This window comes from Esox lucius, chromosome 12 (assembly GCF_011004845.1).
Source record: "Esox lucius isolate fEsoLuc1 chromosome 12, fEsoLuc1.pri, whole genome shotgun sequence".
Lineage (NCBI taxonomy): Eukaryota > Metazoa > Chordata > Actinopteri > Esociformes > Esocidae > Esox > Esox lucius.
In genome coordinates this window covers 30,098,751-30,124,099 of record NC_047580.1, presented here as the reverse complement: position 1 = coordinate 30,124,099, position 25,349 = coordinate 30,098,751, and the positions used below count along the sequence as shown (strand labels likewise).

Sequence of the window (25,349 nt, the reverse complement as noted above, 5' to 3'; positions counted from 1 at the left end):
TTTGAAATGTGTTGAAACAAACAGTCGCTGTGTTATGGTGCTTTGAACTTGTTATGAGAAAAGGGGGAAACTTGTGATTTAATAGAATGGAATATGTCTGCGCATTCATAGAAAATAGAAGGTATTTTTCCCCAAATATGGTTTGCTCTTGTCAGCCAACTGAGTTTGGTAGAAAACCGGATTATACTGAAACCCAAACATCAGCTGGTGCAGTGACTGAGGGAAAGATGAAACGTGAGGGAAAGAGGACAGGCGGAAAGAGAAGGAATGAGGAGATGAAAATAAAGTGTAAAACAGTGAGGACCCCCCCTCCCCACCTTTATTATTTACTTCCAAAACAATAGAGAAGATACTGTACTGTTAAAGGTGAATTCTGGGGTTTTGTCGAGCCAAAATGGGACACTGAAAATTGTCTGGTAAAACAATTCGCTTTCAAACTCTGAATTTCATGGCTAGCTGAGGTATGATAGTAGTTCTACTTATAGAGTCTACACATATAAATAACATTCTACAAATCCAGCACAAAACGAGAAGTTTAAAAGTTCTGAGGATTAGTTGCTGGAGACCCTAGCTGACTGCATCGTTAAGACACAGACAGTTCCAAAAAACGATTTCTTAGCAAGTGCACTGCTTTTAACCTGATACGTCTTCGGTTAAAAGCAATGCATTACTGTATATCGGAATAGCACGCTACTGGATCCGCATTTACTGTAAGAGCCATTCTGTAAAGCATTTTCCATAGATCAATGGTCAGGGTAACAGCACAAGAACCATCCATTATGTTCAATAGAAGGTCGGCGTAAGCGATTCAGTCTGGGGTAACCTGACATAGCGGGTGTATTCATGGAACACCTGAGAGGAACCAGAGGAAACCGGAAGGAACCGTCTGTCGGTTTCTTCAAGCTCCACATAGATTCTGTCAGGGGTGACGCGATATAAACCAAAGAATACTTCCCACAACTCTTCCCAACTATCACTTTTTATGGCTTATTAAACTGTTTTGTTTAGCAACTATAATCCTACAAACTGTCCAACCTGAGGAAGGTTTAAATAAATATAGTTTTCAGGTGGTAATCATAATAGAGAAAACATGATGGGTTAAGCTGTTATGTTTAGCAAGAAAACTGCCAGAATGTAATGACTTAAACATGAATGCATTATGTTTAGCAAGAAAACTGTCAGAATGTAATGACTTAAACATGAATGCATTATGTTTAGCAAGAAAACTGTCAGAATGTAATGACTTAAACATGAATGCATTATGTTTAGCAAGAAAACTGTCAGAATGTAATGACTTAAACATGAATGCATTATGTTTAGCTCTGTTCGTCTGCCTTCCTTCTGTCCAGCCTGACTTTTTTCTTCCTGCCTGTCTTCTTGTCTTCCTGCCTGTCTTCTTGTCTTCCTGTCTGTCTTCTTGTCTTCCTGCATGTCTTCTTGTCTTCCAGCATATCATCCCGTCTGTCTTTCTGTCTTCCCAACTGTCTTCTTGTCTTCCAGACTGCCTTCTTTTCTCCCTTCTTTCCAACCTCCCTGCCAGCCAACCTGTACCTATCTATCAATCTGTAATATAAACTTCTGGTCCAGTAGCTTTTTCATGTGAAAATAATTTAGGTAAGGCCAGTTTCCACTCTGCTGCGTGCTACTAAGCTCCTATCTGCCCGAAGTGTGTGCACGTCAACTTGTTTTCACGACCAAAATCTACCAAAATGTCCTGATGAAAACGTGAAACATGGTGAAAAGTCTGAACTTTCTGCCAGTCCACATTCATCAAAAGGCCTTTGGTATGCACATGGGTTAGCTAGGTTTAGGCATAAACATGAGGTTATTTGGGTTGAGGGTAGTTAGAGCTTTGTGAAACTAGTCTCATCTAAGCATGAAGACGTGTGTCTTGTGCGTGTGTGTTTGTGCACACAGAGGAGAGCCTGTTGTACACTTCTGTCAGAAGACTTTCACTCTGCTTGATGGAGTACAGACACACTGTTACACTCTATTACTCTGCAATCCCATTACCTACGCTATAAATCTGACCCTTTTAAATCTAACCGACATCCTTAATCCTAAGCCTACACTTTAAATCCAAACTCTATCTTATAAATTCAACCCAGTAATCTAAATCTTTACTTTTTAATAAAAATTCAAACCCAAACTGTAAATCCAAAATCTTTAATATACTGTAAGTCGTATTCCCACACTTTAAGTCCTTGCTGTTTAATATAAATCATAACCATACAGTCTAAATCCTAACTGTTTAATATAAATCATAATCCACACATTTAATCCTAACCCATTAATGTAAATCCTAACTTTTTCATATAAATCCTAACCGAGTCTTAACCCTAATTCTATAATGTACATTTTAACCCTGCACTCTAAATTCTATCTCGAACTTTAACTCCTAACCCCACACTCTAAATCCTAACCCAATAATATTAATCCTAACCCATACTGAAAATCCTAACCCTACAATTTAAATCCCAACTCTACAATCTAAATCCTAAACCACACTCTAAATCTTAACTCACACTGTAAACCCTAAACCCACACTGTAAATCTTAGCTATTTAAATCCTAACCGCACACACTTAATCAAACCAACTACCAGTGATGGAATTACGGACTGTCAGACCCACAAAGGTCAGAGGCTAACTCTCTCCTCTACAACTTTCAACTAAGGGGTTATAGGCAGCCAGGTTATGAGTGTAGGTTCACCTCTCAATCTGACTAAGCCAGAACAGAGGCAGCCTCTTCAACCACCCATCACTCTTTTTGGCTAAATTCTGTTCTTATTTTTTACTTTTTCTAACACTCTTCCTTTATCGCTGTCTCTCATTGATGTTAATGTGCTTTGCTTGACAGCCCACTGTTGCACTGCAGTACATTACCCAGCTGAAAACTTGAGCTGAGAAAGAGGCCTTTTCTTCTCCAAATAGTCAGTTGGACTGCATTGATGTTGATACCAAAGCCACAGGGCTTCTGTGTTCACGATCCCAACTCCCCCTTTTGGTTAATCTCTCATTCATGTGGAGAAATTTTAACCACACACTGTTTTCTAAGTAGGCTCTCATTCAAAAGAGCAAAACCTCAAATTATCAACACATCTTGTCCACCAAAACAAACTTAGGAATCTAGTGAACAAGGTGAAAAAAAATACTACATTGCTATACTACATTGCTTATTTCTTCTTGCACAATATCAATTGTGAACTTTTTGCAATAGTGCACGTCAAACATATTCTAACCAGCAATGACAACAGTCCAACCAACTACTCTCACTGGCTAGCTGACATGTTAAAGTGACCCACTTTCAATACCGTGAGACTGCCGAGGACAGAAATAGGCGGTCCAAAGAGTTCCGAATGAAACCCAATTCCCAATATACACCGCAACCCCCCCCCCCCCCATGGGGCAGTGGTCAAAGGTAAATAAGGAATGAAGACAAATATACTGCCGATGTTATTCCAACAGGACCGAGTAATGTGCCCGAGGGAATTAGACAGAGAGGGGAGGAAGAAAGGACGGGAAGCCATGTCAGTCTGTTCCGTGGCCTTCAGTCCCAGGCTTCGTCAACGTTTATTTGTTCATTCCGTCTGATTGTCCCCCTCCCAGCCACACCTGAGCACAGGAACACACTCGGTGATTAGAAGCAGGGAGTGTCTTCCATACATTCCCTCTCACACACACCCATGCACACACTGTCGAGGCACTCATGCGTTCGCAGGAACATACTCGTGATGTGCCCCATGCCATTTCCTGAATTCCTCAGCCTAGCTGTGTAGCGTCGTTGCGTGGCTATGAGAGTACCACGCTGGCAGACAGGAGGACGCATGAGAAAGCCAGTGTGTATTTTCTGTGCATTGTTCAGCTGTGACAGAGAGGGTAGGTCACCTCACCTGTACCAACTCGCCTGGAGGGCTTCTTACCCTGTGTAGTTTGGTGGGTTCACGTGTCGTGCAGGTTCATTGTGGCCACGTTGTTCTCTGCGTTTGTCACTGGCCATAGGTCTAAGTATTTGTGTTTCCTCTTGTGTTGTCGTTTATGCTGTCTGATAAGTCGCTTTCAGGCCAGGCTCAACGTCTCTCTGAGGACCACTGAGTCATTAAGTCTATTGATTAGGACGAGGTAACTGGCAGTGGAAGGCTTCGCCTAGGCTAGTGACAACAGCAACACAGATCTGCTTTGGACGACAGGTCGTCATTTAGGACCTTGATGGGCCAGACCCACGGCCTTGATGGGCTAGACCCACGGCCTTGATGGGCCAGACCCACGGCCTTGATGGGCCAGACCCACGGCCTTGATGGGCCAGACCCACGGCCTTGATGGGCCAGACCCACGGCCTTGATGGGCCAGACCCACGGCCTTGATGGGCCAGACCCACGGCCTTGATGGGCCAGACCCACGGCCTTGATGGGCCAGACCCACGGCCTTGATGGGCCAGACCCACGGCCTTGATGGGCCAGACCCACGGCCTTGATGGGCCAGACCCACGGCCTTGATGGGCCAGACCCACGGCCTTGATGGGCCAGACCCACGGCCTTGATGGGCTAGACCCACAGTCTGCTCTAAAACCTGACTGCACCTCAGAGAGAATACAGTGCGACCCAAAATGTCAAGTTATCTGTTTATAATCAGGCTTTTAAAAAATTGATAAGCAGGATAGAAATTGGCCTGTAACACTTATTGTCTAGCTTGTAGCCCCCTTTGAAGAGGGGAATAACACGGCTTTCCAACCTAGAAGGATTACAGACTATTTTAGTGAGAGGTTGAATAGGCAGGTGATAGAGACAGATATGGTGGAGTTTCAAAATAAAGTTTCCAGATCATCCAGCCCAGCAGATTTGTAAGGTTCTTAATGTTGGACCTCCTTCCAACCTGAACTGGATGAAAGGAAAACCGGGAGAGTTCTGGGGAAAGCTCTAAATGGAATAGGAGCATTGGTGTCAGCAGCAGGAATATGCATTGCTGATTTAAATGTGTTTCCAGACCAATCTACATTCTTAAAAAAGATCTTGTGTCTTTTGGGCTTTTATCAGTGGTTGATATACCTTTGTTTTGGACTTTCAGTGGTTTAGGCAGATGAGAGGCGTTTTTTATTTTCCATTGATTTTAGTGTCAGGCAGTACATTTCTTTGTAAAAACCTGCATTTGCGGTCCTTATTGATAGAATGCACTGTTTCCTAATTTCCTTAAAAAGGCACCAGTCAGAGGGGTTTCCAGAGTTCATTGCTCTACGCCAGAGCCTGTGTGGTTTGTATGTTCTGCCATCTGATGGCCATGTTGATTAAGAACAGTGAGGAAAGCATTTTTAAAATAAGACCAACACCCTCAACAGAGAGGATAAGGCCAATTCTATGCCAGAGTACAATGACAGATTTTGTAGGGAAGCCTGCTCAACAAAACCTCTGAGGACAGGCATGGGTGTGGTATGACAGTATTACACATATCATTTCCTGTGACAAACAAGTCCAACCACAGATCACTCTATAGGTCAATTTCTAGTGCTGTGGTTCCACCAGTGAAAGTCGCGCCTCGACGTGGTAGTCGGCAGTGAACAAGACATGCAGCAGGGCTGCCACACTCTGTCTAGCTGGGTGTACTGCAACGTACAAACAAAAAAAAAATTATACTGCAAATACGACCGGAACAAGCTACAGGACAGCATGACTACTTAGACCAGGGGTGTCAAACCGGTTCCACGGAGGGCCGAGTGTCTGCAGGTTTTGGGTTTTTCCTATAAATTGGTTCCCAGCTCCTACCTACACAACCAGGTGAGGGTAGAAACTAACCAATTAGTGACCTAATTAATCAATCAAGTACAAGGTGAGAGTGGAAACCTGCAGACACTCTGCCCTTCGTGGAACCGGTTTGACACACTTAGACGGTTGCTAGGTAATGGAGCCTGCCAGAATCAGCAGTGAAGACAAATAGACAGTAAAAGCCACTTAAAAACAGGCTCCTCCTTCCTGAAAAAGCAAGTGCTCCCCTCCACCAACAGCTATTTCTAACCCCTGAGACGTTCACCACATGACAAAAATAAACACTGGTTCCATTAAGGGTATTGCATCCTCTTCCCTGTTTAATGCACAACAGCAATTTGTCATTTGGGACAGTTGCAGCCTTATTGAAGCCATGCATGTGACCCGGTCTAATGATGGCTATATGATGCGTGGAATTAGAGATTTGATTAAATAACAACGGAAAGAGGAAAAAATAAAACCATTGCTATAGAGGATATAACACCTCATTCATGTCCAGCATGCCTGGATGCTAATTTAACCATGAGAATGTCTGAAACACAATATTTTTCAGACTTTGGCACATGGTACATTACCCATACCTAATATTTTGAGTAATGCATTATGGATAATGATTTTAACAAATTTGAGAAAAGACACAGGAAAATTTAAAAAAAAAAACAATTTTATTAAATTTGACCACCAAGAACAAATGATCACCAATCCTCAAACATTTGCCATCCTCAGCCAGCCAGTAAAACGGTCATGAAGATCAACCACATCCAGCCAGTAAAAGTCCACAGGGGATTCGGTAGTCATAAAACATCTCAGCACATAAGAGTAGAAGGTGGCGCTGGGAGAAATACCGCGGCACCACAGTACTCGACATGAAAGAAAGAGCAAGGACAGATATTCTTATCTCAGTCCTCCAGTTGGTAAGTAATAAGAATGAGGCTGTATAAGGATGTCTGCATGGGCTCACAGAAGACTCAGTACAGTAAGTAGAGTACACTGGATTGGACTGTGGGGCACACATTCTGACCACAGACTGACAAAACTGAAAAGCATCTCCCGGGCGGAAGCCAAAGAAGAAACAGATGGTCTACACGGAAAAAGAAATTAGCAAAACAATTTTGTTCTACTTCCTCATTTCAAAATGGATTGTGGCATCTTGTCGTTCTGCCAGCGGCATACTGGTGTTGGACTGGTAGAGGAGTCACACCAGTATTCAACAGTCTTAGTGAGAACCAGTAGGTGTGAAGAATTGTGGGACTTGAAGGCCTTTATGCCTGGATGGTGCTCTTAGCGCTGAAGGCCAGGTAGTAGACCAGGATGCCAATGAGAGCCGCCATAACCTCAGTTGCCACCCACGGGCCATTCCATGCTCCCTGGAAACGAGACAAAACTCAGGCGTTAGCATCAGTTTCACGCAATACTGTCTTTGTAAATAACACTTTGCTCCCGGCTGACTTGCCTGCTTGGATAAGCAATGATAATGTAGGAAGGAATCTAAGATAGGTGACGGAAAAGCACCAGATATGAGTGTTTCAACGAGCAACAGGACAATACATATGGTGTGAATAAAGAAATGTCTTAATGGGGCTTTTATTTTTCCCCCCAAACGTCACAAAGACTGTGAGGTCATGTGGTGTTGAACAGAAATCTACGACATTTGACTTACCCTGTGATCCACATTCACAGAGAAGAGAGGCTGGATGGAGTCAACATCCTCGTTGTTTCTCTGAGCCTGGAACAAACATGCACATAAATACACACATACACAGCATGGACCGGGCAATGGGCTATCATAGGGTGTTTCTTAGATGAAAGTGGCACAAACACCATCCTTGTGGCTTAATGGAAGGAGCTGTGTCACTAGGTTATACCTTGCGTAGAGAGCTGTAGGACTCCTCATCAAAGAACTTGACCTGGTATGTGCCGGAGCTGGCCTGTTTGTGGGGCATGCTCCAGGACACCTGAACCAGACAGAGACACAACGTCAGGCTCAAGACTGGGACTCTTAATGAGGTCCTACTGATCCAAAATGAAGGGACTGTTTCTCAGACACATCAAGCCTATTTCCGGACCAATGGAGAGTCTGCACAGTCCCAGACCTGCCCGGGAAAAGTCCCCAATACAGGATGGTGTGTTTAAGCGTCCAATACCTGGTACTTGCCAACATCTTGACCTCTAGTCACGGGAAACTGTCTCCCATTGACATCAGCATACAGAGCCACACTCTGTTGAAAGAAGATACAATTAAGTGTGTTGGCCCAAACGTCCTTTTCTTAATCTGTTCTGTATTTAAGCAATAAGGAAGCAGTCTGGTATATGGTCAGAATGCCACAGCTAAAAGCTGTTCATAGGCACGACACATATACAGAGTGCCTGGAAGAAGCAATCAGCAATGGTATATTGACAATAGACCACACTCATAAGATGGCTTATTACTATTATAAATACACTATCAGTATTCAAAACAGATTGTATGGTTACTGTTACACCCCAATTCAATCAAGTTACTATAAAATGTTATTTATGATTATAAGAATTGACTATAGTATTATGGGATTAAGTAAAGATTGGAAATGAGACAAAAACAAAGTATGAAAACCACTACAGTACCTGGGCTCCATTGGCACAGGCCAGACTGAGTTCTACAATGAAGACAGACTCAGAGGAGATGACAGCATCAGAGGTGGTGTAGGCAGAAGGGGTAATCACAGGGTCGGTACAACTCTCACCTAAAAAAGAAAGCGACTAGTTTTGCGTCGAGCTACCCCAATGTCTTTGCTACATCAAATGGTACGGCTCATTTCTACTAAATAATAAACCACCATAATCTAGGAATAGTGACAGTTAGTTCATAATCATTTACATAATTGAATCATTAACTACTGAGTCTTGAGGACCTAGTCCAAATTAGCACAATAATATTCTGCTGAATGAAATGGCTACTGTACTAAAGCTAGCGAGCTAAGTTATTTTGGTAACTAGCTGGATAATAAGTTAGGTAACAAGTATTAGCCATCACATCCATCTGGGTAGCTATTAAAACACAGGTAGAACGTATATACTATTCAAAGACGGTGCAAAATAAGTTACCTGCGCATAAAATGCTAGCTAGTTAGCTATGTAGTTCACTAGCTAGGTAAAGATGCTAGCTAATATATTTCCTTGAAATTAAGCTACATTACCTGTGCACATGTAGACAAGAGCAAGGAAAGTGGCTATTCTGATCATCATGTCTGTTTTTTATTTATTTTTTAAAGAAACGATCACGGCAAGTTATTTCAGCAATTGATTCAGACACGTCCTCCTTCGAACAGACAGAAGTCCACCTCAGCTTTCAGACCGGTGCGATTTAATGACGTGTACCGTGTCGGAGCAGTGCATTGTGGGACCATGGCTGTGTTGACACGTCACCTCTCACAGAGTGAAATGTGTTATTAGATAAGATTTATTTACTTATTACGGTGTTTTATATATGTTTTTTTTTTTTATTGAGACCCTGGTGAAAGAGAGAGGCGAGTTTTTGTTGTAAGAGCAATGGGCCAGATTTGCACCCACGTTACAGTATGTGTGCAGCAGAACGCTATGTCACTTTAGGGCGCAATCTGTTGTTTTTTCAATCACATGTTTGCAGACTAGTTTACAGGGTAATAATTTTATGCTTTACTAGTAATCGTTTTAAGAAAAATTACTTATTTGACTAACTGTATACATCAGGAACATTCAACGAAATACTGGTTCCTTCTAGAATACCACAACCATACAAAGTAAATAACCATTAAGGACACAATTCTAATATAAAAAGCAACGTGAATAAAGATTAGGGTGCAAACAGAGAAAGTAGCAAATTCAGTGTTTACACATCCGTTAGAGGAGTTAGTGGGCACATTTAATTAATGCAATAATAATAGTAAGAGTCTGAGCTTTAATGAATAGTCATGGACAAAGTTTTGACACAGTGGCAGCCTTTTCTTTCATTTGGCTACCTGGACAGAATGTTTTCTGAAAATATCCTGAAGCATGAGAGGGTCAGGAGATGGAGGAATCCAGCAACAGCTGAGGAAGATGACTCGTAGAGAGGACTGCTGGCCAGTGTTCTGACCTTTGAGTGGTGAGCTTTCTTGGTGAGGCATAACCAAAGCTCACAGACGGAATGAGAGAAGTTCACCATTGTTTCCCAGGCTTGTCCTTTACATGAGCATCACCAGACCCAATTACCATCATGTAACCTCTAACCAGAACTCTTCACACCAAGCCATGGCCTGACCATCTTCAGGGGATTCAGCATCAAAGCCATGGTCATATTTGGCTGACTTGTCGTGACACAGCCTATCATTTGTATGTTGGTCTTGAATTGCTTTGGAGTTCTAAGAGCTATAAGAGCTTATTCTATTATTACATTTACAGGCAATTTTAAATAACATAAAAAAATTGATGTAGGCTACTGCATTTCTGTTAAAAGACTCAGTTGTTCCCAAAAAGAAGGGGAGTTGTTTGTCCAGCTAAAAAAGTTACATCCATCTAGTTGGATTAAATTAAGACTCCATTCCATTTTGACTCGCATATTGTGTATTTTAGTCATTCAGAGTCTCATCCACCAGCCAGCTCACGCCAGCAAATCCAGCCTGGAGACCAAATTATTCCTAATCATAACAAATCATTCTTCTGACAAGTATTTGCACTGGCCTCCATCTGTTATAAGTCATAAATTGTCTCTACAGGTATGTTTTCTAGTTCCAAAATAGCAGCCTGTTTGAGTCCCAAGTGACAATCTGTTCCCTATACTTGACTAGTGCCCAGAGTCTATTCCTAGAGTATTGGTTTTGACCAGAACCTCATCCCCCAGGCCGAAGTAGTGCACTGTTAAAATAAATAGCATGCCATTTGGGACGCATGAGATTAATTTGCCTGCTCCGATTATGTTCCCTTATAGCAACTTATAATAGATTCATCATCATCTACCAGCAGTGTCAAAAACCAGGCTTCCCTGAGAACATTGTGATTTTGCAGGTATGACACATGAGACTCATGCTTGGGTTGGTCTTTACATTTTCCCCTTAAAAATCTAAGTATTAATCAACCAACGCAGAGAGACAGTATTGATAATATATTTTTATATATTTCTTTCAACCGCAGGTGAATGTTTTTTTAACTTTAGATTTTTACCATATTAGAGACTTTTGGCACAACCACATAGGTTGCTTTAGAATACAACACAAGTATATGCACCGCAGTTCCACAGCTGTTTCAAGAGAAATACAGTATGTATGACAGAATATATCAACATGTTACATTGTTGTTCTTGAAGACACAGACAGTGGGAAACAGGTAAAAATATAAGTTAGAACAAGATAAACCCCAAAAGAGTACTTTCTATGTTTGTTTTTTTAAAGACCACCAAAGAACAAAAACAAAATACTGGTGAATCAGGACTTTGGTATGAGTGGGAAGCTGACAGAGACTGAGACCAAGCCAGAAAACAGAGACCTAAGCCCCAGACTGTGACAAGAACATAAAACAGTTCATAATATTCAAGACTGCAGTCCTATGAGAAACAACAATTTACACTATATCTTTCTCCTGTGAGAACATTTTAAGAGTAGTGGAAAGAATGCAACCTTTTCAAGTTTCACTAAAGACCGCAATGAACCCAAGTAGCTAAGAAACATTTGCCTTAAAGCAATCGGAGTACGATCTTTTCATGTGGAGATGGATCAATCATGTGCTCTTCTGCACCACTCGCCATCTGACACGAAACAATGGCCTTTCACTTCACTACAGCATGTCATTACAGACTGGGCCCCTAGTTTGTTTATGCTGAAACGTTACTCTCCATGAAGAAGCCAGGAAATGGCTATGAAACGCCAAAGGAAAATAACTTAAGAATTGAATGACACAGGAATGAATGAATTAGACATGCAGAGGACACAACATAAACTATACAGCTGTTCTGAAAGGAGTGTGTTTGTAAATCACTCAGTATCCCTAATAAATGTGTGTGTGCCTGTGTTTAGAGCTCGCTGGTGAGAGGGCCCTTGCTCTGGATGTTCCTCATAATAGCCTGGACCACTTCAGATGTGGTCCCCTGCCCGCCGATGTCAGCTGTGTGCAACTGCAAAAGAAGAAGAAAAACCAGTCACCCATCATGTTGTGCCTCATACATTAATTACATATTTACCACTGCTTTTTGGTGCAAATCGGAGCCCCCTTTTTCTCCCCAATTTCAGTGTTCTTGTGAGAAGATGGAAAGAAATGTCATGAAGAAATCTGAATAAACTGAGTAGGATGAAGACTTGAGAATGAGAAATGTGTAGCGTAGGGGCAGAAAGACATGTGAATAGCTGCATTAATAGGAGAGTGGGTGGGGAGTTGTTTTGTATCATCGCCAGCCATCACCATCTCGTATGGCAACTAGCAGTGTGATTCTGTTGGTGTGCAGAGAGGTGAGCCAAGTGAGAAAAGGATTGTAATCTTCATTTTGGTAAGACGGCTCCGTCTCAGGGCTGGGTGGCTTCTGCACGCTCTGTTTTAGGAACCAGCAGATGGCCAATTGGAAGGTACCAACAGATAATGTTTTTACCTGGTAAAATGCACCTTTGCCTTTTCACTGACAGGAAACCAGCTCTTTAAAATATTATATATATATTTTTTTTTTACTTGTTTGTATATTATATTACAGGTATAATTTTATCCCTGTAGCTTTCTTGGCCTGGGCTTACTTGACATGGAAGTGTCACACCTCAACTGGACACCTCCGGTTAACTGAGGGACAGGCTAATTGTGAAAGGTGTGTGGTGAGCAGCGTCGTGGGGAATTGAGTCTCACCCGAGTCTCGTTCATGGTTGTAAGGACTGCATTCCGGATCATGGTGGCATAATCATAGAGCCTGACGAACAAAAGGACAGCGAATTGATTTTAACATCCGCGGTTGGTCAAGACGACACCTGGAGCTTAGAAGACATGCGCAAATTGTGGCGGCTAAGAAATGGCGGCTTCATTTGGCGTCACGCAAGCTGTACTCACTTCAGGTGGTCCAGCATCATGCAGCTTGCCAGCAGCATTGCAGTGGGGTTAGCAATGTTCCTGTCAGCAATGCTCTTCCCTGTGTTCCTGGTGGCCTTAAAAAGGTTAATTCAGACAGAGACAGAGAGAGTGTTAGCATACTGACAGACCGTTAATACACCTGCTCAAGTCAATGGACTACGGTTTCAGTCCAGCGCTTACTCTGGAATATACAAATAAGTTGATAGAAGTTTCTAACGGGATGGAAACTTGTTTTCACAGCGTCTCGGCACTGTTATCATCAGAGTTGGGGATATTACAGGCAACTCCCTCACCGTTTCGAAGACGGCATAGTCGTGGCCATAGTTCGCCCCGGGGACCAGCCCTGGCCCCCCCACCAGGCCGGCACACACGTTGCTGACCACGTTGCCATAAAGGTTCGGCATCACCATCACATCAAACTGCTGGGGCTTGGACACCAGCTGGGGAATAAGGATGAGCAACTGTCAGACCAAGCATGGGTCAGCACGTTCCCAGAACGGCATCCGTCACGATTACAGCAAACGTTGTAGGCAAGCACTCTTCGTCCAGGAACACACCTGCATGGTGGTGTTATCCACGATCATGGCATCGAAGGCGATGTCAGGATACCCAGCAGCCACCTCTCTACAGCACTGCAGGAACAGACCATCTCCTAGCTTCCTGAGAAGGTAAAACAGAACATCCCTCAGCTTCCTGAGAAGGTAAAACAGACCAACTCCTAGCTTCCTGTGAAGGTGACACAGCTTTCCTCCACAGCTTTCCTTGTTCAGTCTAGGAAACTAGGTTAACGAGTGCAGACAGTTAGAAAGGCAGAGAAGTGGCTCGGCGTCATCACAACAAACACCCCGGCCAGCAGCCTTACATGATATTGGCCTTGTGGACTGCCGTTACCCTCTTCCGACCTTTCTCCCGGGCCAGTTTAAAGGCATACTCAGCAATTCTCAGGGAGTTCGTCCGGGTAATGATCTTCAGACACTCCACCACCCCGGTGACACTCTGAAGGAGGGGGGCAGGAAGAGAGAGACCAGGACTGAAAACAATGACAGTATGGCTTCAGGGGGAGTCTTGAGTCGCCAGTATTTGCCTAACCTCGTGCTCCAGACTGCTGTATTCTCCCTCGGTGTTCTCCCGGATGATCATGATGTCGATGTTGTTGTGTCGGGTCTGGACACCTGGGAGGGACTTGCAGTGCATCACGTTGGCATAGAGGTCCAAACTGGTGCTGTTGTCATAGAGACGGGAAAGACTGTGAGGTGTGGTCATGAAGACGGAGTGACTGTGAGGTGCTGACATACAGACAGGGGAAAGACGGAGCAGTTGTCAGGGACAGGGAATGACTGCGAGCTGTTGTCATGGAGACTGGGGAGAGACTGAACCGTAGCACTACAGACAGACAAGGAGAGCGCATGATGCTCTCTTAATGGTCCATACTGGTACTGGGGGACACAGAGCAACAGACCTTAATAGAAATGGGTACTTTCTGAGCAGCAACAAAAGTGGGGAAAGTGGGAAGATACTGACCGGAGGAGGTTGTTCCTGGATTTGTGGGAGGCAGGCAGAGTGTGAAGGGTCTCAATGTTTCCTATAAACATCAACATGTGTACAGTTGAGTTGGGGACAACATATCTGTACACATCACAATATTATTTTTGGGGCTAGCTTGCAGTGTTTGGCCTTCTACCCTTGAGGGCCACTCCGTTACGGCGGATGGCAGTGATGGCGTTGTTGATGTCGTCCTCGGTAGATGAGCAGACATTGACCACCTCAAAGTCCACTGGCACACAGCTGAACCTACGGCACAGACCAAGACTGTCAGTCCAGCTCAACTCACGGGTGAGACCTGGATGTGTATATGAGCTATGGATTAACACGCTATGAACAACGCATTTCATAAACGCGTTTCACTAATTCTCTCTGACAAGGGTTTAAAGGGTATCAATGTCATAACTAGTTGTATTACAGACCTTAACAGACCCACGGCATTGTGTTTAGAAGCCATTTTAAGCCAAAAGCTACATAATTTAGACACATACAATACCCTTGTAAACACACTCAGGGTTGTACTTAGCACCGGCGCTGCTAGTTGTGGACAACACATGACAGAATACACGGGACCCAGACGGGGCGCGTACAGAACTAAGACTGACCTGAAGAGCTCCCTGACGTGATTGAGCAGTTCTGGCCCAATACCGTCTCCAGGTATCAAGGTGACCGTGTGCCTACCGCCATACTTTGCAGGTGGAGGCTGGAATGAATACAGTTGATGTAATCACATTGCATTTCTGGCTCTGCGTTACCATACTGCACTGGAAGCAATTTTAAAAGGGCAATAGGGAATAATCAAAATTAAACAATGAAGCAGATGTTATAGCGGGTAAAGCAACAAAACATTTATAATAATATAATTTTTGTGTATGTGTATAATATTATACACGTATACACACACACACACTTGCTTTGCCTGCTCCTCAACATCATTTTTTTTTTTTTTAAACAAGATTTATTGGATTGAATCCAGGAAACACAATGTATTACACAAATAGCAGATGTATGACATTGAGGTAAAAGGCTTGTGGTTTAACATGGGGATGTTGAGGCTGGTAATGTAGTGATGGGATTTTGTACTTACAATTATTCGTCCCTATTAGTTGTAGGAATGTTTCCGGAAAAGCAGAACAACACAGTAAGGGGTTAGCAAAGCACCAGAGGTTTAACAGTCGCCATTCAGCTCAGAATGGTTACCCAAAGCAATACAATGTCCCGATTGATTTGTTAAAGATTGGTCTCGATTAGGTTGAGGACGATTCAGATGTCAACAACTGCGTTAGTAAACAAAACTGGCACATCTAGCTTTGCCACACCAAGTCAACCTAACGATAACCAATACCGAGCAGAATTCTCCAGACCTCGGGTTAAGGCACTCATTCCCTAAAACCTCATCGTAAATCTTCTCTTTGAACACTTTCCATGTCCACCCAGAAACCAATAAGTAATCAAGTGATTAAGGAGACGACAGGTGTTTAGTAGACAAGTGACATCCTCTTCCCAAGAGCAGATCAGTGAAGATGCTCGGCTGTACCATAGCACAATTGTTTTTTTAAATCTGCAACTCCCCCCTTTGAATCCAAATGTGTTGTGTCAAATAAGAAAATCGTCCACACATTTTATAACAACATTTTATCCATTGTTTCATGAATAAAATGTCTTCCAACACAAACTGATTGGTTTATGTGACATTACACATTTATTTTTGGATTCACCCCTGTGAAATAAAAAAAATTCGGGTTGAGAAGGTGAGATAAGGATAGTCTCATCTCATCGGGATATTTTCAAACAAGATCGCTCTCATCGCCTCCTCTCCTTGATTACCTTTCAGGTCTTAAAAGAGGTCTAAGAGGTTGGAATGAAGAGGCAGGTAATAAGAACTTTAAATGCCTCTTATAAACTACTGAAACTTAACACAAATTTAAATGTGCAGCTTGTGATGTCCACAGTAAGATACCTGGGTAGACACTGCACATTGTTACTGGTAATATGTGAATTTGGCCTTTTGACTCCACCCAGCCGTTACAGCAAGTTTCATGAACTTTCCTCACTGTACACTTAACAAGCCTTGGTATTTCAGGCAGTCAAGTATTGCTAGGCACCATTTTAGTGAGCTAAAATGTTAAAAGGCTAACTAAGGTGATCAGTCAGGGCCTAGCCAATCTGATGTAGATCCCAAAATGGGCACTCACCACAGTGGACTTCTCCCTGACACTGCTCACCGTGGCTCCAAAAACCTGCGGAAGTACCTGACAAAGTCGGACAGGGTGTTAACTTGTTTATGTGGCTGTTCAAGCTAGAACAACATACAGTACGAACGTTAGGGAGACATTGTGATGCTGACGCTAAAAAGCCACTGCAGACATGACCTTGTTTCGTAACGTAGAAACACAGTTTCTCTCAATCGCAGTTGTATGTCGTTTATTTACCAACATAACAGTGATTTATAGAAAAGGTCTTACTTTTGCCGATGTTGCCAACCGTCCACCCCAGATGGGTTTGATTATTTTAGACATTGACAGTACAGCATTGGAGGCAGCCATCTTAGCGCGGTCTGATTTATGGCGTGCACGCGAATCTGCACTAATCGTGCTTATGCTGCGTTAAAAAAAATACAAAATGTGAACTCGGAATATTCCGACATGTAATATCCGTGACTTCAAAATCCCATTCCTTACGATGAGAAAAGTTCTTCTAAAAACATATCTGCCTGGTGGAAATCGTTTTCGAAACTCGGGTAATATCCTATAGCTGTGACTTAAAAAAATCACTATTGGTAAGAGAGCGAGGTAAAATCACGTTAGGGCTATTCATGTATTAAGTAAGAACTCGTCTTGAAATTTGCTGTTGAATGACCGTTGAAAACGATCCCAAATTGACTTAATTGTTCGGAGACTGAGTTCCCAGATACGATTTATTTTGAACGCGGCATTACAAGAAGAGAATAGCTCATAGAGATGGTTAGAGTTCCTAACTGAAAGAAAACGCGTGGCAGCATGGAAGTCTTTCTCCAATCGGTGAGAATTCCGACATCACTGTGAATGAGTTTGGCTTGTCCCTCCTGACGATCCGGATCGTCAGATGATGACAATGACTACTGATTATGATTAAGGATACATCATCTATAATGGCACAGAAACACAGATAGGGTCACTATGGAAGAGTTCTGCTTGAAGTCTATTTAGACTAAATTTGTTCGAAATTTATGTTTATTTCAAGTGATTTCTTATTTGTTTTCTTAAACCATTCTCTGTCTTCTAATAGTTTTGGTAACGAACGGCTGATATCCACTATCACGTCAAAATGTGTTCATGTTCACCTGCGATACCCATCAAGGCATGTAAGATCAGAGAAGTCCAAGCAGACAGACTCGTGTATGGTTTTGACGCTTGCAAAACTGTGCCCGCGTAAAAGTGAGCCTACAGTGCGCAGACTCCAGATTAACGCAACTAAAGCCTCAAACTATCCCGGAAATTCGCCAGCGAGAATGGTGATTCCTGCGTGATTATTTAAACTGGAACGAATAGAACACAACAGATAGTCTACCGAGTCCTCGAAATAATATTTTAAAGGCATTGCTACTTCTCGGTTTCTAAGATTGTCTTCTAATGTAAGGACGGTGAATTTCACCGACGAACGTCTCGATGAGGTTGCCTTGGAAGAATTAGCCAAGTCCCACGTGACGAAATAAGATCAACAACGCTGGCTTCCATAGGGACCTAATTGACGACTAAGGGATAAGCCATTATCCGTGGTCTTCTAGCCTATAGGTAGGGAATCGATTTACATATTTTCATGAATTTCAGGTTTAATATTGTACGTTCGAGGGCGTTGTCTCTTTGCCTTCACTTTTTGCCTTGTATTACTGAATGCATCTGGAAAGCCATCTTGCTGGCCGCTACTGTAGTATCGTTGGTAGGTATTTTTTTTTAATCCCCTAAGATTTCTAGCTTCATTATTGTTTCAGTTAAACTACAAGGATATCGCCAGGTAAGTCCGTAATGTTACTATTAAGTTATTATACATTTCAAATTCTGTTTTTCTATCCCTAGAGCTACTGGCCTGGCTGCCACTGTTTCTAAAAGAAAACAATAATGAGATTAGCAGGTATGAATTGTTTTTGTGTGTTTGTATTTTTGCCATCTTTGTTTGTGGGTTTACATTTTTGCTTCAGTCTTATCGAATCATTGTATTTATTGTTGCTGCAAGTAATCCTAATTAAACGTGTGTTTGTGTGCGCTCCAGGGCCACTGCGAGCTGTCGCTGTGTTGTTGTTGGTGGGCTTCACCTGGGTACTAGCCACTGCCATCCTGGGAGGTGACAGTAGCTCAGTTGTGAAACACTTCTTCAGTGGTAAGAGTGAGAAGAGAACACCCTTCTCTATGAAATCCCTGTCTTTTAAATCCTTCTGCTTGAACATAACAAAAATATAATGCAACATAGACCAATTATATATTTATATTATTATTATTATTATATATATATTTTTTTTTTATTGAGTCATATTTCATTTAGGGAAATCAGTGAATTTATATAATTGAATTTGCCCCTAATCTATGGTCTTTAACCTATCTGGGAATACAGATACAGATCTGTTGGTCACAGAAAGCTTGTAAAGAAAGGTAGGGGCTTGGATCAGAAACCAGTCAGTATCAGGTTTGACCACTATTTACCTCATGTAGTGCCACATCATCCCCTTCACATAGAGCTGATCAGGCCGTTTGTGCCCGGCAGAACGGGAATGTTCAAGTTGCCATCAATTGCGTTGGTTGCCTGTAGCTCATGTCTGCCCATGTCATAACCCTGCCGCCACTATGGGTTACCGACACACGGTGCTGTACAAGCCGCCTGCCATCGGCCCGGTACCATTGAAAGTTGGATTAATCTGTGAAGAGCACATTTCTTCAGTGTGCCAGTGGCAGTTGGCCGTCAGGTGAAGACCCTGGTAAGAATGATGACCACCCGGATGAGTTTCCCTGAGATTGGTTCTGACGGCTGTGCAGGAATTCTTTGGTTGTTCAGTTGTCCGGGTGGCTGGTCGCAGAACATTCCTCAGGTGAAGAAGTCGGATGTGGAGGTCCAGGGCCTCCATGGTTAAACATGGTCTGCCGTTGTGAGGCCGTTTGGACATTCTCTGAAACAACGTTGGAGGTGGCTTGTGAAATTTACATTCACTTCTCTGGTAACAGCTCTGGGTGACCTTTCTGCAGTAAACCTGCTGCTAGTCCACTCCCTCCAAACTGGACATGCATGTGGCATTGTGTTGTATAATAACTGGAGAAAACTGTGGCGTTGTGTCATAACTGGAGAACCCTGTGGCGTTGTCGTGTCATAACTGGAGAACCCTGTGGCGTTGTCGTGTCATAACTGGAGAACCCTGTGGCGTTGTCGTGTCATAACTGGAGAACCCTGTGGCGTTGTCATAACTGGAGAACCCTGTGGCGTTGTGACATAACTGGAGAAACCTGTGGCGTTGTGTCATAACTGGAGAACCCTTGGCGTTGTGTTGTGTCATAACGGAAGAACCCTTGGCGTCGTGTTGTGTCATAACGGGAGAACCCTTGGCGTCGTGTATGTCATAACCTGAGAACCTGTGGCGTCGTGTATGTCATAACCTGAGAACCTGTGGCGTCGTGTTGTGTATTAATTGGACATGTGCTGGTGCTCTGGACAAGGTGTACCTGGGTAATTTTCAAGCCTTTCATTTGGATGGATTATCTTGGCAAAAGAGAAATGCTCCCCAACAGGGACGTAAACAAATATGGTCGCGAAATCAGAGAACTAGATCATATAAATGTCTCAAGCTTTTTGTGCTTTGTGGGACATTTCTGGGGTATTTTGTTTAGCTCATGAAACATGGGACCAACATGTTTCATAGCATTTTCTATTTTTCTTCAGAGTTTATATATGTATACAATAATCTACTGGATGTGTATGCCGGATTTGCTTCTGACCTTCGATCAGATGGTTATTAAAGTAATTTGCAGTCTTACTGATTCAGTTGAGGATTTAGTTGATTGATTTGTTTCATTCCTTCTTGTTTGTCTTTTCTTCAGTGACCAATGAGGAGCCAACAGCTGGTATGTGACTAGTTAACACCACCATTTATCATTTACAATAGCCGTCATTTTGAGGCTTAGTTTTTTTGGATCACCAATATTTTGCTGTCAGTGGGGGATTATTTAAAGATTGTGGGTGTGTTGTCTCCTCGTTCAGAGCCCAAACCACGCAGATACAAGTGTGGCCTATCGGCTCCCTGTCCACAGAAACATCTGGCCTTCCGCCTCGTCTCTGGGGCCGCCAATGTCATCGGGCCCAAAATCTGCCTGGAAGATAAGATGTGAGATTTCTTGTCTTTATTACAGGGTTGTTGTACTTCTGACAATGATGTAGCAAACGCCGTCGTCAGCCATTTCACAGTCTCCACCTGTTTGTTTCTCCCATAACTCTCTGTCAACTCCTCACCATGACCAGAACCTTTAACTTTGCCTGAAGAGCTGCATGCAAGTATTTCTGTCTGTCTGTTTGTTTAGCTTCCTAGCTTGGACCCAGGTTTGTGCCGTCTCGTCGACTCGTGAAAATGTAGCATAGGAGTTGGCAAGATGACCCAAACACATCTGGTACTTTCATTTCTGGTGTTTTTTGTCCTGAGCGTCCCGTCCTCCTGTCTCTGCCCACCCGCCCATCCTCCTGTCTGTCTGTTAACGTGTATAGATGACCTCTTTTGGGGTTCGTTTACCGAGTTGGTGGCAGCTCATCTCTCATTCTGTCCACAGTGGGTAGTGACATTTATTGGGAAACCCCTAGTCAGGTAGTTAACCCTCCCCCAGGTAAAGTAAGGGTCCCTCAACCTCTCCCGTTTCTCTCCCTTAGCCTCGTGAGCAGTGTGAAGAACAACGTTGGTCGAGGACTGAACATTGCTTTAGTGAATGGTAGGTTCTTAAGAACAGTCTGGCAACTGGTACATCATTGGTAGCGGAGTTCGTGAGTTCATTTCTGCAGTTGTGATTTCAACGGACCGTTGAACAGATTGCTGACTTTGCTGGTTCTGTTCCTCAGGGGTGACTGGAGAGCTCATTGAGACCAAATCTTTTGATATGTGGGCGGGAGGTGAGAGGAGAAAACAAGTTTTGATGTGCTGATATGTGTAATTTTATACATCTAGTGATTTTTGTATCAACATTTTTAAAAAGCTTGTATTTTTATTTATTTTTTCAAAGGAGCTTTCATGAGAATTTTTCTTTGAAAGAATATGATAAAATATTATTGATAAAATAGGGACGAGCCATGTTTTTGCCGTTTATTATGTTGGTGTTGTGCTCTTAAACTCAGCTACGTTCTCTCTGTTGTTCATTCTAAGATGTAACTGACCTGTTGAAGTACCTCAGGCCTTTGCACGAGGGCACGCTGGTGTTTGTAGCCTCCTTTGATGATCCTGCAACAAAGTAAGAATCTGGCACTTTTTTTTTTTTTCTTTCTTTCCGGTCTTTTTCTTTCTTTGTCACGGAACAAGCCTGAATAACCGCAAAAATTGGTCAAAGCAGTTGTCCCAAAATGTTGCCTCCCTGAAATTTGGGGCACTACGGAAATATATTGTATTGATGGTGAAACAGAAGTGTGCACATACCCTCCAGTAAAGATTTTCTTCAACCTCTTGGCAATTGCTTAAATTCGAATTCAAAATTTGGAGTAAAAGTGGATCACTCTCGCAATAATTATGGCGGACACTGGGTGACGGAAAACTTGACACAAATGTAGTTTCAAACTCAAAATGGCCACTTGTGTGAACCCCATTGACTGTAACTGGCGTTTCATTTCAGGTTAAACGATGAGGCTCGTCGTCTCTTTGAGGAGCTGGGTAGCTCAGTCGTGAAGGAGCTCACCTTCAGAGACAGCTGGGTGTTTGTAGGAGCCAAGGGGATCGAGAACAAGAGTCCATTCGAGCAGGTACACTGTGGCCCTACTTCAAAAACCTTGTTAACACGTCACCTTGCTGGAGAGCCTGGGGCCTTCTGTGGGTGGTGCTGACTTAAAGCAGGGCCTCTACTGTGACACCATTTTACTCACGTGCACAAGTACCTATGCCACTGTGAGACCTGGAGTTTAGTGGGTGGGGAAAAGGAGCTCGGAAAAACAAAATGTACTTTCTGAAATCTGAAATCGACATTTAAGTCATATGGGCAAGGGAAACAAATGTTCTTTAACTGCTTGTGTCCTCACACTCACCGCACGCGCCCGTGTCTGTAAGAGTCTGGGAGACACGTGACGTCTCTGACGAAACCGCCCAACGAGGCGGTTCTGTATGTAGGCACTGTAACGCCAAATGCTCATGCTCCCCTTTTCTCCTTTTCTCATTCTCTCCTCTCTCTTTCTGTGTCTCTGTTCTCTAGCGCATGAAGAACAGTAAAAACAGTAACAAGTACGAAGGCTGGCCTGAATCTCTGGAAATGGATGGGTGTATCCCCCTACGTGCCCCCTTAGAGAGTTAAACCCCCCCCCGCTCTTCTCCTAAGGTGTTTACACTCCATTGTCTTTCATTAACGGCAGTGTAACAGTGAAGGAAATGGGAATCGCTTCCAGACAATGCTTAGGCCCTACACTGTTTCAATGCTCCAGTCCACGCTTTTTGGGAGGAGGCTGAAGAATTTGAACGTAGTCCAAAGATTTCGAGGGACAAGCGCCTTTGGTGACCTCCTTGGTTCTGAGAATTAGCAGTAGCAAATCTATTTCAAGAGACTGTAGAAGCAATGTAGACTAGGATTTGACTAGCCTCTATTTTTCACTCCAGACTATCCTGTCATTCTGATTTAATGAGACCCGGGACGGAGTAGGACCAGACATCTGACCAGGCATTTCTGCCACATTGACAGCCTCGTATCGGCCAGGTTCTTTTTTCAAAAAAAATAATTATCCCGGGAACCAGTTATTAGCCCGATTTATTGTAATTCTGAGCAGAAAGAACATTGACAGCCCTGAAGACTCACCGGCCCATCTGGCATTTGCTAGAATTGCCCTATGACCTTACTCTCTCTGATAAGACTTGGGAGTTGATGTTGGTAATGTAAGGCTACACCAAGTTATAGGATGCTCTGGTACAACGCAATGGAACTACAGGGTGGCTCCTACAATACTTGTTTCCTTCATAGTTTGGTGTTGGTCAAGTAACGTGCTATGAAGGACATCTGGAGTGGACGGAACCTTGCTGATGCGATCCTGGAGTTCGACAGGCTAGCTGACATGATGGTTGATAATCAAGCTGCTTGCTCAAACAACAGTTTGGGCTTGACGTTAGAACTTGTTTCATTGTACGAGGATGTTGCTGGAAAGAAATGTTAGGAAAGGGATGTTTCGGAGAACAAAATGCACAGAAGGGGGGGTATAAGGTCATGGTTTATGAAAACACTAGTAATTAAAGCATAATATAATCTGATCCTACACTCTAGAGCTGGGACTGTCATTTCAGTTTATCGACACTAGCCACTGACATTTCACTGATATTGTTCATTATGACGGAAATATGAATTCTGGGGGGGGGGGGGGGGGGGGGGAGTGCATCCAAAGCAGTGGTACTTTTAAGGGTGAGAAGTTACTAGTGCACACATTATGAATGAGTTGTTCACCAAGGGTTTTTGCCTGTGTCCTGCCAGCTCTGTTGGCTATCCTATGAAGTGTCTTGTATTTTGTGCTAATTTAAGATATATCTTTTTTAAGCTCTGGAACCAGGCTAACATGCTATTAATAATAATGCCGCAATTATTGTTTGACTGAGGTTTACAGAATGTATTTTGTGCAGAATTAAAAGTGCCCAGAATAATTTTAAAGGAGTCCAGAATACTAAACATGCTTAACTTCACACCACATAGGCTGTATTCATAATTTGCAGAGATCTTTTGAATATTTTATATAACAACAATATTGTTAATGTCTTTAACCCTTTGTCTCAGGCAATGTATCATGACTATGTTTGTTTGAATATTTTAAACGTTATTTGTTTTCTAAGATTGACAGTGAGAAAAGGTTTGGTTTTCATGACATTTTTCCTTTCATCATAATGAGTGAAAATGTGCAATCTGTGTTGCATTTCAAAACGAGAATGGCTGTTTTGGTTGTGGTTCCTAACAGAACAATGTGCTGTGGAACAAACTGCCACCCTGGAGGATGGCCTATTGGTCAAGAGCCTTGTGCCTGTTAATGAGGATCGAAGGCCAATAGTTCTAATGCCCAAGTCAAAGAACCCTGACGATCAGTCCCTGAGCAAGCTGGTTAACCCCAATGCCCCCCATGTCATTGCTGTAGATAAAATGTGGTGTTTGCATACTTGTTTTGTAAAATATTAAAATGCCTAAATATTTCTATTTGTGGTGTGGTTTAGTCAGTCAGTCTGTTATTATGCCAATTCCTTGTCATGGAAACAGAGTTGTTAAAACTGATTTTTGATGTAAGATCATGTTACATCAGTAAATTAAAAGACTTGTTTCAGTAGTTTTAGTCGTGTGTGTGTGTGTGTGTGTGTGTGTGTGTGTGTGTGTGTGTGTGTGTGTGTGTGTGTGTGTGTGTGTGTGTGTGTGTGTGTGTGTGTGTGTGTGTGTGTGTGTGTGTGTGTAATATTTTTAGCAATTTTGGCCAAATGTAATATGAAGCTGTAAACTGATTTCACAGATAAGATGCCTGTTTCTACAAAGCCTATCAGAAAGAGCGATTATAATCTGAATGCCCTTTGTTTGCTAAGTGCATGTAAACCTACTCCAATTTTTTTGTTTGTCTATCGGTGCTGCTAGTGGTAGACTGTTTAGAGACAGAATACAGTTATAACATGTTAACCTTGTATAATGATCATACATATTGCTGTTTAGCATCGAGCTATGAGCAGTGGACATACTGAAATACCCAGATTAACTGTTGATGTTCACCTTTACAGTGTCAGTGTGAGAAATGTCAATGCTGTAAGATGAACAAAGTGACTGCAGTGTGGACAGGTATTTTCTTTACAGTTTCAACTTTGCTTGATGCAGTTT

General features: G+C 42.8%; 3 protein-coding genes across 7 annotated transcripts; 1 reads left to right on the top strand and 2 right to left on the bottom strand.

Annotated features, from left to right (window-relative positions):
• Positions 1-6,396: 6,396 nt before the first annotated feature.
• ssr4 (signal sequence receptor, delta) lies at positions 6,397-9,116 on the bottom strand. Its single transcript, XM_010875088.3, has 6 exons — positions 8,931-9,116; positions 8,359-8,477; positions 7,899-7,973; positions 7,620-7,709; positions 7,415-7,480; positions 6,397-7,121 (listed from the first exon to the last, which is right to left on the bottom strand). The coding sequence occupies exons 1-6, from the start codon at positions 8,977-8,979 to the stop codon at positions 7,017-7,019; spliced, it is 504 nt and encodes a 167-aa protein (XP_010873390.1). The 5' UTR covers positions 8,980-9,116; the 3' UTR covers positions 6,397-7,016.
• A 1,772-nt stretch (positions 9,117-10,888) lies between these two features.
• Positions 10,889-17,179, bottom strand: idh3g (isocitrate dehydrogenase (NAD(+)) 3 non-catalytic subunit gamma). Of its 4 annotated transcripts, none has more exons than XM_020051567.2 (13): positions 16,797-17,159; positions 16,527-16,583; positions 15,419-15,430; positions 14,937-15,034; positions 14,471-14,580; positions 14,311-14,371; positions 13,879-14,011; positions 13,652-13,785; positions 13,347-13,449; positions 13,083-13,229; positions 12,769-12,863; positions 12,571-12,631; positions 10,889-11,857 (listed from the first exon to the last, which is right to left on the bottom strand). In XM_020051567.2, the coding sequence occupies exons 1-13, from the start codon at positions 16,875-16,877 to the stop codon at positions 11,756-11,758; spliced, it is 1,194 nt and encodes a 397-aa protein (XP_019907126.1). In that variant the 5' UTR covers positions 16,878-17,159; the 3' UTR covers positions 10,889-11,755. The 4 variants fall into 4 exon arrangements, with proteins under 4 accessions (XP_019907126.1, XP_010873392.1, XP_019907127.1 ...); XM_010875090.3 differs by having other exon boundaries at positions 11,756-11,857; positions 16,527-16,571; positions 16,797-17,172; XM_020051568.2 differs by lacking the exon at positions 15,419-15,430 and having other exon boundaries at positions 11,756-11,857; positions 16,797-17,179.
• Positions 17,180-17,749: 570 nt separating this feature from the next.
• Positions 17,750-24,689, top strand: fam3a (FAM3 metabolism regulating signaling molecule A). Of its 2 annotated transcripts, none has more exons than XM_010875089.5 (10): positions 17,750-18,104; positions 18,387-18,441; positions 18,580-18,687; positions 20,391-20,414; positions 20,551-20,674; positions 21,208-21,266; positions 21,394-21,444; positions 21,695-21,779; positions 22,155-22,281; positions 22,725-24,689. In XM_010875089.5, the coding sequence occupies exons 2-10, from the start codon at positions 18,429-18,431 to the stop codon at positions 22,821-22,823; spliced, it is 690 nt and encodes a 229-aa protein (XP_010873391.1). In that variant the 5' UTR covers positions 17,750-18,104; positions 18,387-18,428; the 3' UTR covers positions 22,824-24,689. The 2 variants fall into 2 exon arrangements, with proteins under 2 accessions (XP_010873391.1, XP_019907128.1); XM_020051569.2 differs by lacking the exon at positions 17,750-18,104 and adding an exon at positions 18,112-18,249.
• The last annotated feature ends 660 nt before the right edge of the window (positions 24,690-25,349 follow it).